A 14,789-nucleotide genomic window follows, 5' to 3' on the forward strand; every position below is an offset into this window, starting at 1 on the left:
ACTGCTGCATACTCTAACCGCACGGGCCCTTGCGGTCGCCGAAGCCGTGTGGGCTTCGGCCATCCCTCCCCCCTAAATCCCAGTTGTAAAATAAAGTGGTTCTCTCTCTCTCTCTCTCACCGCTAAGGTGGCTAGAGCCACCCTATCACCGCACTGAGACTGTCAGTAACTGAAAATCACAATGTGCTAGGATATTGCCATATTGCTACAGAGAGATAAAATACTGGTAAAGTGACCTAGAAGAGGGCTATTTTTACTATCGCATTGCAGTGTATTGCTTGGAGATCGAAATTGCCATTTCAAACAGAGCGCCACATTTGTCAGTTACGTCAGTTGGGTATGAAGCAATAAAAAGAGAATAAAATTGATACTAAAAGTATAAAAAACCAATAAATCAGCGCTAATTTGTCAAATTTTTTTAAATTACTTTTTATTGCTTATAAGATAAAAAAATACATTGTGGCGCTGGTGAAATCTAAAAAATTCAAGCGCAAACATTGGAATACCCAGAAGGCCATTCGCGATATTCAAACGGTTTTGCCCTGTTCTGTGGTTTTGCGGCGTGGTTGGCGTGGTTGGTTCTTACCTGTGCGGTCAGCGGAGTGTTTAGGCTCGTCGACGCAGTTCTAGACTTTATGGCAGAACCTCAGCGGGACTTCGTCTTTTAATCCCGGCAGTTATTGAAGTAGGCGGCGGTTTGTGGCGTGCCAGTCGCGCCCATCGGCAGCCAGCAGCCCAATGGCTGAGCCGGGGGATTGGGAACTCTCGAAGGAGAACATACAGCCGTTGAGACAGGGCCGGACAATGTCGTCTCTGCAGACCGCACTCGCACCACAATGCCAGCAGGACCTCAAGAAGAAAAGGCGGTAAGCTCGGCTCTGTTCTTAGGCACCAATAACAAGCCTATACTTGGCTCATTTTTCCGACTGGCACGCAGTGGTGGTTGACGCCGCCATTCTATAGTGGAAGTGCCTACCGTTTTTACGATTGTACTGTAACGTAACTCGCTTGAAAGTGCCGTATGGCAACTTTGTTTGGAGTCTAAAGCCATCGGAAAGTTTACAAAATGTTCGTGGCACAGCCAATGCCCCAAGGCGGGTGACGACGAAGAGGCATTGTTTACAAACCTACTAAGCTGTCAGCGTGCTTTTTTCCGCGTTCTCCCATTACCGACGACATGGGTGCTTTTATGCACTATCTAGTTTGAGGCCAGGTGATATGATGGCTCGTTTTCGCTTTAGGGGAATATGCCTAGTGGATGGTTTTAATGGAGCACTGATTTCACTAAGTGCGACAGGGGTTTCTCATCTGCTTAAAGGGGCACTGACACAAAATTTTGAAGGCGAGATAACTTCGGAGATAGATTGGTGGGAACACATATACATCATCTGAAAAATATCAACGGCGAATACAGCCTAGAACATATTTAAAATCAATTTTAAAGTGCGCGAAACGCAACCGAGCAGCCAGCAGAGGACCACGCGCAATCGACATCCCGAGGATATTGTGTAAATAAACAACATCCAACACGTCACGAGTTTGTGTTTGCCGCTTCCGCACTGCCGGCGTTTTTCGCCTGCTCGCCGCTCCAATCGGAGGGCCGGAGGGCGGAGCTTCTGCTCTCGAGAACGAACGACCCGATCGTTGGCGGCGGAGGCGCCGTGATTTCGTCAGCTAATCGGGCAGCTGGCCGCGACCAAAGTTCTACATTGATTCCAGGCACTCTGTTTCTATTACTGTTTATTATTATTGGATGCGAAAACGCGCCGGAGGCACGAAAAGCCCACTGAGCTAGCCGCACGGTCGCTGTGCAGGCGGCGGCCAAGGCCGGCGCAGGTAGCTCGAGTGATAGCTTGTTACCGCTGCACGAAATTGTCCCCAAGTCCCGACCATGGTGGCTTACATGAGAAAGGAGTTAATGATGCGATGGCGGGTTGCATTAAAAATTGTCATCTCGCCGCTTACGAGAGCGGCACTCGAATATCCGCCGCAGTGCTGAGCCGAACACATCTGTAGGCGGACCTGTAGACAGACCGGCCGGCTGCTCCCAGCGCGCGTCTTGCCACCCACCGTCCCGAGCGTTGGGCGTCGTTCTTTAGCCGCGGTAGCATTTGCACTCGAGGCGCCTGCGTCACATCCACGGTCGCTTTTTAATTAAGCGCCTCACGAGATCAGTACGTGGGGGCATTCGCAGAAACTGCCGTCTATGCGGATTCGACAGTGCTACGGCGGCTCTGCTCTGTGATATCCCTCCGACGGTCACGTGGTCAGCTTTGTTCACACAAAATCCATCGTTTCGCGGCACTCGCTGAAACCGAAACTGCGACTGGCCGCATTGAAGATGCCTCTAATTAAACAACCGTCACACGCTGAAGCAAATGAGGTTTCTACAGGTTATAAGTAGGTCACTAGCTACTTATCGCAACAAAAAAACAAGATGCAAAATTTTTGTGTCAGTGCCCCTTTAAAGTGTCACGTAGTGCTGAGGTCTAATAAGTGTTGCCAATTCTCCCCCTAGCCCTGGCAGCGGTGTCACGCCCATTTCCCAACTCGCGGTGAGAGCAGTCTGTCTTGTTTTAGGGGCGAAGCACTTTAGGGGCTCGGGCTGTCGCCGTCTCCCGTAGTCACGGTACTAAAACAACGCACGCTTTCCAACGCTTCGTGCTAGAACGTTGATTGTACTAAGGGACATTCCCGGACACTCGTTTTCCAACTCCTCGCGCTATTTCTTGCCACGTCGCGGCGTGGAACACAGACAACTTGCAAACAATCTGTATCTCATTTAATTGCTTAAATCCGGTGCAATGCAACAGACGGCGCCACCGCCTTGGCAAGCGCGCGATTGCTCCTCCGACCGGCGCCCAATCAACGTGCCGCGTGGCTAGCGAGAAACTTACAAGCTTTGAGTACTATCGCGCCCAATTTGACTCGCAACAGGCGAGCGGCCGCCGCAGCTGCTCGCCGGGAGGCGGTGGCGCCTTGCAGCAAAGCACTCGAGAAGTAAAGGGAGAGGGGTCAGCTGTTCCGAAACCCATCGGCATCCCCCGTGCGCACCATTGTTGGCTTCTTTCCTTTGCGTCTGGTATAAATTTTTGCCTCAGAAATTTTCGGGGTGGCTTACCGCATCGCCAGCGATAATTTTTATCATCGGATGCAATGCCCTCATGCGCATTTGCGCAAGCCTTCCAGTTTGGCAATAATAGGGCGTCGCGAAATACCGATAACGTTCAATCTTCCACACAAGTAAAGATGTGTGAAACACTGGCTGACCGCATTTTTTTATTTAGTGCATCTGCCTCTAATTCTGACAATGCCTCACGGTACGGAATGCACTATTATGCTTTCAGCTACGTCACTGATGGCCACTGCGCCACTATGTTTGCCTTACCACAATTCTGGAGCCACAAGGCTGCGCCAAGCTGAACTACATCGGGCAGCTTCATGCGCACCGCATTCGGAGCGCGAAAGGCAACAGAGCACTAGGGGGATGCCGATGGGTATCAGAAACGCAGACCCCCTCTTCCTTTACTTCTCAAGTGCTTCGCTGCAAGGCGCCACCGCCTCCCGGGGAGCAGCTGCGGCGGCCACTCGCCTGTTGCGAGTCAAATTGGGCGCGATAGTACACTTATACACTGCATGATTCGCCCCTCCCCAGGTTTCACGTTAGTGGGAGTGGCCTGGGATTTTTTTATTCGCAGCCAACCCGCTACCTGGCAGTGACTAGCCGGAATTGCTCTTCCTTTGCTTTTGCTGGAGTTTGGAGTTTCATGGCACTTAGCCATCGTTAGTTACATCCCATCATCTCTAATTATTAGTAGCAATTAATAATTACGTCACTGTAGCCAGTGAGGGGTTTGGCCGTTTGGGTAAAAATCAAGACAGACTGCTAGCACTGCCAGAAGCTCCAAGTAAAATATGTGTTCGGGATAGGCTAGGAACAGCGAATCCACATAGGTGGACAGCCGAAGTGTTCAGTTAGCTCTACATGAAAAGCATGGACATGCGGCGGACAAGAAAGACTGGAAAGCTAGAGATAGTAAAAGTCTCTCAAAGAAGGTTAAAGCACTGGTGGACGAAGTGCAGAGATGGCAAAGGACAGCTACCGCATGGAACAGGCAAAATTTAATTGAAGCGTGCCATTTAAATTAAAACAGCAGTACGACGTAAGAGTATCCGTTTCTTTAGTCAACACTTACCTGGTTGCAAAGGGGACGCCGTCAACATTCATTCAATCCAAGGGGGCATGACAATGGGTAGGGGGAACACTTGGTGACGCTTACAAGGCCCCAGACTCATGTACTCTTGTTGTTCACGTGCACATTCAAGTAGAAGAGTTCATACTAACATGGAGAGGCTGTCGAAAAACTTGGGTGTGATTTTCTTCCAGAAGAAATTGGCAATGACGCAGGAGCATGGGGGATCAGTGTATTGAGCAGACACATGCCAAAACGAGTGCACACTTTTCCTCACTCAATTCTTTACTCTTGCGAGGAGTGTATGTTGTCGTGTTTTTTGGGGGTGGCTGCCTTGTGAACTGTGCTGAGAGGGCTCTGCTTGCAGGGAGTTCGAAGAGCAGCTCCGGACCACGTCGGGCGCAGACCTGCTTGATGTGTGGCACAGGTGAGATGACTGGAGTTGTCTGACTTGCTTGAACGCGTGGTGTGGCCGATGGGCATACGAAACAAGATGCCACCACGTAGGACAGTGCTCCCATTGTGCTCATTTCTTAGTCCACTGTCGTTCTGCGCTGTTCTGTTCTAGGATGGACACAAACCACTCGCCCATTCTTCCATTTTGTTAAGATGATACTGGTTAACTGTCAGAATGGGTTGCCTTCTTAACGCCCCCTTTTTTTACCTTGCCATCACTGTCAGATGGGGACGGCAAGGAACTGATGCCGAAAGGCAGAAATGGCCAAAGTGTAATTTACAGCTCGGCAAGTGTGTGTGCAGTAGCAGGACAGTGCAAACAATTAGGTGGTGTCTTTTTCACTACCTAGCTGCAAATTTAGTACTTGACCAACCATTTTGAAATTCCCGCTTCTTTAGTGTGGAGAATGCAAGCCGCTGAAAAATTGCTGGTAATTCATAAACCTGTGTTTCTTTATCTGTTCTATGGAGGCAGAACGCGATGCTCTAGCTGTCATATATCGCTGCTGGCTTAGGGGTGTAGTGTGAAAGTTAAATAGCTCATGCATTTGGTGCCCCATTTGACATGCGCATTTTGTTACTTCAGTGTGAGAGGAGGGTACTTCTCAAGGACAAAAACAGGGTTTCAAGACGCTCCAGCTGAAGGCCTTCTGCAAGATCGCCACTGTGCACTCTGCACCAACTCATGGGAGAAGAAAATTGGCACATGTTATGTTGGGCATGCTAGCCAAAATTGTTCTTTCGTTTGTGTATCTAATACCGCTGTCACACAGGCACTTTCAATCGCGGTTGAGTCAATCCGGATGAGGCGCTGCTACACGGCAGTTTGAATCGCGTTCGAAGTTGATCGAACTCATTCGAACGCGTTCGAACTCATTCCAAATGCGATCGGGCGAAAGCGGTGATACCAGTCCGAGGTGACTTTTTGCTAGTTCCTCTTTGATATACGCGCTCCAAGTCGCAGCGGCGCGGGGCAAGCAAAACACTCCTCCTTCTCTCACTGTTTTTCCCACTATACCTCTTCCCGGCGCGACTTTAGGCGTGCATGCGCGACAGCGGGGTAACGGTCGCTGCAGCTGCCGGAGCAACAGCGGCGCCGGTGCGCGAGAGAAGCCGCGGGGCTCGCGTGCGAGTCGTAGCATAGCGGAAATATCGTGACAGTGTTCTGAAGACCACAGAAGAGCGGTTATATGCCCCATGCACAGGGAGGAAGCGCAGCAAGAAGTGATTTTGCTTCGTGTTAGCAAAAGGTGAGACACTCGTTCGTAAAGCGTGAATTTAATCTGAACGATAGCGCGGTGTCGTGAGCTGTACAACTACGTGTACCGTGTTCGATGTCAACTTGGGCTATGCCGTGTCGAACATCAGTGCTTATCACGGCACGTTGCGTTTGTGCTCGGTCGTATTTTCGTTACATGAATAAAGTGTTGAAGTGCAATTTCTGCTGCCGTCTTACTGTACCAGCTGCGTACGTACGCCTGCATGGAGGCGCGCCGGTTTCGGCAAGGCCTAGCGGGCGGCGCGGGGCTAGCGGGGCCGGCAGCGGAGCGGGGGGAGGAAAGCATCAGCCCCCCCCTCCCCCCCCCCCCATTTTGCGCCTCCTCGCTGTGTTGCCATGACAATTAGTACGCTTCCAAGCTCAAGGTGGCGGTGACGTTGCTATGGCAATTACAACTCACTTTTGCCCGCCCAGGCTCGCCAGGGGAGGATTTGGCGCTACGGCCACAATTAGGCGGGACGCTGGGTTGAAGGCCAAGATGCCGCGGACTGGTGATACTCTCGTCCCCACTCAGTAATGCCACAGAAGGTGACAACTTAACTAACGACACAAATTGCATTAAGTAACTTTACCCAAATAAGTGTGCTGTAACATTTATATAGTTACATATAAATACGGCCGCGCAAAGTTACCAAACGCCGGCTGCGAAGTACATGTTTAGTGCCATCTGGCGTATGAGTGCAACCGCTGCAACTTCTCGGTCGAAACATGCCGTGTATCAGCGGCGGTGCGTCGGGCGCGCTTGACAAGGCAATCGCGCTTCGCTTCAATCTGGATTGAAAGCGGCCATGTGACGGGAGTATAACAGCATGTGTGGGCCAATTTGACGGTACTGGGATTGGTGTTTTCAGAAATGTAGACGAGTGCCAAGTGACGCAGAAATTTACAATGAAGAGGAAGGAGGAGGACTGATGAGGTTCAGTGTGCTGACCAGGTGTGCCTCACCCTTTAGGCGTTCGTTTCTCCGTTTCATCGTATGTCTTGGTGTCACTAGCACTGTTCTACATTTCAAGATGTTCAGATACTGACTAGCTAATTCCCAAGCTTTGCTCACGATGCACAGCCATGGAGACTAAGCACAGCGTTGTTCAGTTAGAAAGAACTGGCCTTTGCTAACTCGTCCAGCGTTGTTCCAGTTAGAATAACATACTTGTTCTTGTTAGTTTTAGCTTTAAGCTTTTTAAATTTAAGAAATGCGAGAGATATTAAAAAACGTTTAAATCTAGCACTACAGTGACTTAAAATAAGCAGGAGTGACGTACTGCTATGGAAGCACTAAAAATGTGGTTATTAGCGTGTCAACTGCACTTCTGCATTCAAGTGACACAATCAAACAGAACTAGAGGCCCACTGCAATCACACAATGTTCTGTGACGTCGAAGAGAAATTGCCGAAAAGTAGCAGGTGAATTGCCGCTGCTTCACCTGTTTTCCCTGATATCTCTATTATTCCTGTAAAGTTTGCGATAACATTTCTATTGTTGTCAGGGCAAAGCAATGGTTGTAATGAACGACACTTGTATATTGTCTGTATAGCCCCTATAACCATCGGAGCCTCGATGGGGGGTGTCGTAAACAGACATCTTTGAGTGTTTTGGCTGCTTTTGTCTCCTTACTGTGGCATGAAATGTGGAAGAGAATGTGTGCGTGTGTGTGCAGGTACATTCTGTGGGTGGAGCAGCACTACCCGTCGGGTGGCCACGAGGTGAACATTGTGAAGTTGATGGAGCAGGCCATGGCCCACTTCGCCAAGGCGGACGAGTTCCACAACGACGAGCGCTACGTCGGCATCTGGATACGATACGTACGCTACCTCCAGCCACATCTTTCGACCACTCTGCTCTTTGCAGCAAACTCTCAGCTGCTCCGGCAAGATTTGTTGTCGGGCTGGTTGGTCGGACACGTAAAAAAAATAGTGCACAATAAGATGACACACACGTGTGGCAGTAGTAGTAGTAGTATACGGGTGTTTCTGGTGAAAGGGCATCTGCGGCCATGGCCAAAAAGTGCCAAGACTATGATTTAGTCTTCATTCAGTGTGTGTAGGTTTGTAACTATGGGAAGAGTATGGCATTACTAAGTGGGTGTACAGGGCCTCGTATATATGGGTATAGAGGCACCCTCATTTTAAAGTATGGAGATGGTCGTAATGGTACATGAGGTTAACAATGGTGGAGATGTGAAAGGGCCTGCATCCTCGAGGCATGCTGTGCGAGTGAAGGCTCCAGGCGTATACAGGGGAACCCTCAGGAGGCTCTGAGGTAATGCCATAAGAGGGGATTGGCAGCCATCCATTCCATTGTTGTGCTGCTCGCGAGGTATCCTAGCTGGAAACCAGCTGACACGCTTGGAGACTTTCTTTTGTGTGAATGCGGAGAAGTACTGACTTCACTGACCGCAATGTACGGCACTGTGCAATATGCAGGTGTATAAGTTGGGCAGGTCCGTGGCAAAAAAAAAAAAAAAAAGTGAACTTGGTTTTTGCTATTTTGTAAATGACATTTGATAAAAAAACCACTATATAATTAAAATAAATAGCTCTCAAAAAAGGGGGAACTTACGATTTATTCTTCTCTACCAATTTGCCCGCTTGTTAAGTCATTGGTGTACACGGGATGTGTGACCATTGTGCAGTTTTAATTCTGGATTCGTGTACATGGAGTGGAGCGTTAGTGTGATTTTGCTTTGACATTGTTGTGTTCTGCCATAGAGCAAGTCCTTGTCCTTGCACTCGGTTTTGTTTCTCTGTGGTTTGTCTCACTTTGAGATTGGGAGTGTGTGTTGAGTGTTGTCCCACGACTCCTCTCGATGGCAGGCCCTCAAGTGTCAGCATCCAATTGAGGTGTGCAAGACCATGTACAGCAGCAACATTGGGACCAGCCACGCTGCCTTCTTTCTTGCCTTTGCCAACCACCTCGAGGCCGCTGGGGATGTCCGGAGGGCGAGCAGAATCCTCCGGGTCGGCATTGACAAGAAGGCCCAGCCTGTCGAGGAGCTCGAGAGGGCCCTCAGGTACCCTCCTCCCCACTTGTCTCTTACAAAAGACAAAACGCAGCTTTGTTCACTTTGAAAGATTTTGTAACTCACTTACCTCCATCCAAGCCACAGAAAACATTTTGTTAACCGAGAAAACTCAGGAGATGTTAAAAAACTTTCAAATTTGGCGCCACAGTAGTGTGTTATGGGCAGGAGTGCCGTCATGTGGGCCAGTATGAAAAAGATAGTCATCGGTGTGATATAAGTGCGTGTTAGCATTAAAGTTATTCAATAAAATAGAACTAGTGGCCCCCCTATAACCACTCGGCTGTGTTTCTGGCCCAAGTCCTCCATTTGCACAAACAAGGTTGGGTTGTGAAAGTTGGTACAAAAAGCAGCAGCCGATGCGTGCCTCTTGTCAGTGTGCGTATTTCGTGCAAACAGAGGAAGAACCACTGTGCACCCTTGCGGCATCTCCTCCCCCAGGCACCTGGAGGCGCGAGTGGGTATGAATGTGGCCCAGCAAGTCCGTGAGGAGAAGCCATTTGGTGAGGAGGAGGAGGCGCGGGCCACCCTGGCACCCCTGGGCACCCAGGGCAAGCGGGGAGTGGCCACCATCGCACGCACGGGAGCCGTGGCTAGGCCCGGTGAGGGAACCTCCTTCCTCAGCATACTGGTTCTCCTTCTCATGTTAACATCAGATGTGCACTTTCTTTGCATGTGTGCATGCTTCATTCTTTTGGGCAGCTGTATCAACAGTAAATGTGACTTGCCACTCGCCCAACTTGCCGCACTCCTGCAGTAAATGTAACAGTTGTAACAGTGAATGTACTCTTATTCTTTCTTTGCAAATTTGTCAGGGAGGGAGTGTTCGAGAAAGGTGGCTTCGCAGTTAAGGCACCCGGCAACTCTTCAGTAAACACTTTCGCTGTTTTTTTTTTTTTTTTTTTTTTGGTGTGTGTGTGTGTGTGTGTGCCTAGAAGCATCATGAAAGCTAGTCATCGCCAGCACAGGGCTAAACTCACTCGTTGCTGCAGATGCGTTTATGCTTCGCATTTGTTGTGGCTTACTTTAAAGTGTATATCAGATGCTTATTGCTGTAACTGAAAGCTGGCTGATGGCTGCAACATCACTCAGACGTTGTCATACGTGCCCACAAGTAACGCTAAGACTGGAAAAGGGAGCGAAATCTTTTGGGAAGCTTCTAAGTCATCTGAGGGGTGTAAAGCAGTGGTTTTTGGCTGGGGCACTTCGTTGCTGCTTATTCTAAGTATCAGGTGCACTTGTTCAGTACGCTCAAGCATTTCAGATTTAGAACCGCTGCGATGGCACAGTGGCTAAGGCGTTGTGCTGCTGAGCACGAAGACGCGGGTTCGATTCCCGGCCGCGGCGGCCGCTTTTCTGATGGAGGCGAAAAGCAAAAACGGCCGTGTGTACGAGATTTTGGTGCACGTTAAAGATCCCCGGGTGGTCAAAATTAATCCGGAGCCCTCCACTACGGCGCGCCTCATCGCCTGCACTTCGTCGGCGCGTTGAACCCCACAATCAATCAATGGTTGCGGCTACATTAGTGCCATGCATTGACTCAAGGGATTTGCTAGTACTCATTTTGTTTATTAGTGACGAGCAAAACGTGTCTTGAATGCGAGTAACTTACTCGCGAATAAAAGGAAGTCACGAGCTGCCACTTTCGTTAGCCACCATGTTGTTTGTTTTGGTATTGCAAGGCAGTGGCCGCTGCTGGTTGCTTTACTGGTTGTCGTTTCTCAAAATTGCAAGTAAAGTTTCCTGCTCAACCCACAGCGCACGGTTATTCCTAGTGCTTATACAAAGGCATTTCTTTTTTAACATCTACTGCACGCACCACGGGCACACAGCTCTTGTGGGAGCATCGATCATTGATGGAAGAGCCGCCGTATGGGGGTTATTCGTAGTTGGCGGAAGAGCTTCTCTTCGTGACACAATTTTCTAGGCGGCCGCGTCGCTGCGTGCTCCTGTCACTTCTGTGTTGTGGTGAATCGTCCCGTCCATCATGAGTGCCCTGGGCCTGAAGAACTCTCAGCGCTCGTTCACAGCAGCGTTCAAACGGGCTGCTATTCTCCTTGCTGAGGTAACTAACAACTGCGCAGCAGGACGCAAGTTTGGAATCAGCGAATGTGTGGTTCGGCTTCAGCGACAGAAAATTTTCTCGTGCAACTTCGTGTGCCGTGGCTTTTGCGGGCCAAAGTCTGGATGCTTTCTGGAGCTGGAGATGAAGCTTTCAGTATATGTGACTGCTCAATGTGATCGGTCGCTGTTGGTCACCTGTGAAATGATCGCGCAACAAGCCAGTGTCTACGCTTCTCAGGCAGGGATACCAAGGGCTCAGTTTCAAAGCTCGCAGGGCTTGGGCATATGAAGAGGGCTGGCTGCTGTCTACGTCGACGCACCAGTGTGTGCCAGAAGTTGCGGTCCGCATACGAAGAGAAAATGCTCGCCTTCCAGGGGCCCTTCCTGAAACTCTGCGACACCCGGCAGTACTTGCTTGGCCAAATCGGCAGGTCGAACTCCAGCAATACAACAGTGAGCGAGAAGGGCGCACGCGATGTGAATCTACTCACAATGGCTCTATTTTACTGTGGTGTTGTAATGCTTGGCGGATGGCACCAAACTTCGCCCGTACATCGTGTTCAAAAGGGAAGACTAAAGGGGTGCTTCCCGAAGGTGTTGTGGTACGGGCAAATGCAAAGGGCTTTATGACGGATGACATGGCAGTAAAATGGTGCTATCTGGTGTGGTTTTTGAGGCCGGGGGCATCCCTCAAGAGACATCCCAATCCTGCTTGTATTCAGAGGCCTCCTCACTGCCAAGGTCAAAGCGGTGCTTCAGAAGGAGCGTACCGACATGCTCGTAATTCCCAGTGACTTGACAGGTCAGCCTCAGCCTCTTGACGGGGGGGAGGGGGGTCAACAAGCCTTTGTAAGGACCTCCTGCGCTGCGAATAGGAGCGGATTTCGTCAGAAAACTGCGACTCACCCCAAGCAGGCGTGTGAGGAGGGCCTCCCTGGCTACGGTTTGCAGGTGGGTCCTCTCTGCATGGGCGTCTGTACCACGCAATGTCATGGTGCGGTCTTTTGCGAGGTGTGTACTCACACTTGATGACGACGTGCTGTGGGACTGCAGGACGGCCGCAGCGCCAGTGAGGACAACTCCAGCGACAATGAGTAATCTCAGCAACCACGTGAATAGATTTCCCTTGTGTAAAATGGGCTCGCTTTTTTTTTTTTAGGGAGAGAGATGCAATTATAGAGGGGCCGACCTAAATTTAGTCAACCCACAATCATGTAAATACGGTACATGTTGTCTTCTACAGTGTGTTGAGTGCTGGTTGTTTGGTCCCGACAGCGGAGCCCAGGCAGGGTGGTCTGGCCATGGTGTCGGCTGGCTCTGCGGCAGGCAACCGGGGCCACACCAAGGTGCGGGTGCGGTCGGACGAAAACGACGAGAACGCCGTGTTCTTGGAACAGCCTGCCGCTGCGGCACCGTCGGTGCTCCCTGCAGCCCAGTCCGCTAAGGAGAACTGCGTCGCACCGGGCAAGTGGGCGGGGGCAAAGGTGAGTCCGTCTTGTTTGGGAGGGGCAGAGGTTCTTGTGTGCTTGTGCTTCAATCTTTGGGAACTTCGAGAGAGCCTTAACGTGCAGCTTCGTGGAGTTCCTAAGAACAGCTATAAACGAAGCTGTGACACACCGGTGGCGTGAGAACTGAGTGTGCTAGGAATGTGGGTTGAGCGCCTCATTAATCGTCCCAGTGTATTAGCCTTAGACATGACACTGAACAAATGCACACATTGGCGTGGGGCTTTTTGACCCTCGGTGACCTTATGGCAATAAAAGGCTCCCACCAGTAAATTAAGCACGTATTTTGATCACTGGTCTATGCAGTACTGTTTCCACACACAAATTATTTTGTTTTGTACTCTGTTTCCACACATATATTTCAGTTCCGTAGTGAGAACAAAGAAAACATTTTCTGTAGTTTTTTAGTAGCTTTGCGTTGGCATAAATTGCATGAATCAAGCACAGGCAAACGCGTCACCAGCGTAGCAGATGCGAGGTAATGTCACCATCATCCACATAGCCCCATTTTATATCCGCTTTAATACGTGCAACCACCATGTTCATCGACGTAATATGGAATTACCTTGAAGAAGCCAATGTAGCGCCGTTTTACTTAATAAGCACCCACTATGTTCATCGATGTTACATTTGAAGTTTGCTTTGCAGAAGCCAACTTGGTTACTGTATTTACTCGCGTAATGATCACACTTTTTTTCCAAAAAATTTGATGCTAATTTAGGGGTGCGTTCATTACGTGGAGTAAATTTTCGCAAAAAACTTTTTAGCACAGAAAACGCAAGCGAGTTGCGGGTCAAAACTTTTATGATAGGTCTCATGAACATAATAAAAATAATACAAACATAATTAAAAACTCCGCACACCGCTGCCAGTTGCTTTGCAAAGTGACGCAAAATGCAGTGTTTTCATGGGGCCCTATTCTTGACTGCACAAATTGCTGGCAATTCAGGCAATTTTCCGGAAGTCTTTTCTGATTGGCTTTCAATTTTGGTCACGGGCTTCCGGTTGACTAAGCGGTTGTGTGTGCTGTCATCATTTTGACGTTTCATGTCGTTTACGGACACCAGTTCTAAAGTTTGCCTTATTTCTCGTTACTAAAGGCGCATAATTCTTGGCCGGCAATGAAAAACCCGACTAAATGCAGCGGACTTGACAACGTAAGCCTGTCTTTGCTATTGAACAGCAATACTGCTTGTAATACACACCCCCTCTGTGATTGGCTGAGAAGGCGTGACGTAATTTAAACAGTTGGCGGGAATGATTACGTCATGCATTGGCAGCTTTAGCCTGCGTAAAAGTGACGTAATGCTACGTAATAGCTTGAAAATGGCAACTGTTTTTGTCGCAAAATACAAGCAAAATAGGGCCCAATATTGCCCCGGCTTACGGCGCCGCGAAATGTGCGGCAATTTGCAGCAGGCGCAGTTTCGCATGCGTGCTGTTTAAAGCATGTTTCCTACCGAAACAAATTATAGTTTCAACTGCTTCCAAGTCAGCGATCATGGAACATACAAATAACATGCAGTGTTTTGCTTTTATGTTTGGCAATGAAATAAAAATAATTTGTTTGGCGTAACCGCAACATAAGAGGGCAGTACAAGCCTCTCCATGACAAAGAGAACCCAATGCATGGCATTTGTCCATACTTGTCCTGGTAAGCTGTTGGGTCACATGATCGAACTCAAGAGAAAAATAACAATGAAAAGTGACTATTTAGTTCATTACAGCGCTGATTGCAGTCCAGCTTGACGAATGAGTGAATCGGCGACATCGGTGCGCTCCGCGGTTATCAGGCGTAGCGCTTCACTGCTCTTATGTGTGATAGAAGCGATGGTTGCGGCCGTCTTTTTCTGTGATCACGCCATAAACTTGTAACATAGCAGCAGATGATGGCGTGGCGGCGGTGGCGGCAGGGAAGGTGATAACGCAACAAAGCTTGCATTGAAGCAGAGAGCCCAGCTACGTTAATAAAAGCGATTGAAAGAAATAAATAGATACGGTAAAAAATTGTGTGATGTTCTTTAGCTCGACATCCGCCTTTCGCTCGCTTTTGGATCAACGTTACTCGATCGCCTTGTGGTGTTGGCTCCAAATTTGACCTCCCGAAATATGTTTTTCTTGTCAGCCTCAGCTACCGTCTTAATTTTTATAGTACATGCCAAGTGTTTTTATATCTTTCTTGTACAATATTTGATACCTTGGTAGCGATCTTTATAAGTGACTCGTAAAATTACACTGCATGTCGTCATAGCTATAGGTGCAGCACATCACT

General features: G+C 49.2%; 1 protein-coding gene across 2 annotated transcripts in view; it reads left to right on the forward strand.

The window, feature by feature from the left end:
* The first annotated feature begins 531 nt into the window (after positions 1–531).
* LOC144159639 (uncharacterized) overlaps positions 532–14,789 on the forward strand; it is a 69,951-nt gene continuing 55,693 nt past the window's right edge. For both annotated transcript variants that reach the window (XM_077691245.1, XM_077691246.1), the window contains exons 1-6: positions 532–866; positions 4,561–4,620; positions 7,587–7,731; positions 8,743–8,939; positions 9,390–9,550; positions 12,288–12,496. In XM_077691245.1, coding sequence (XP_077547371.1) covers positions 739–866; positions 4,561–4,620; positions 7,587–7,731; positions 8,743–8,939; positions 9,390–9,550; positions 12,288–12,496 — 900 coding nt within the window. In that variant the 5' untranslated portion in view covers positions 532–738. The remainder of the gene's footprint in view (positions 867–4,560; positions 4,621–7,586; positions 7,732–8,742; positions 8,940–9,389; positions 9,551–12,287; positions 12,497–14,789) is intronic.

The sequence above is a fragment of the Haemaphysalis longicornis genome, unplaced genomic scaffold (assembly GCF_048455015.1).
Source record: "Haemaphysalis longicornis isolate Haplotype H1 unplaced genomic scaffold, Haemaphysalis longicornis Haplotype H1 scaffold_10, whole genome shotgun sequence".
In the NCBI taxonomy this organism is placed as follows: Eukaryota; Metazoa; Arthropoda; class Arachnida; order Ixodida; family Ixodidae; genus Haemaphysalis; species Haemaphysalis longicornis.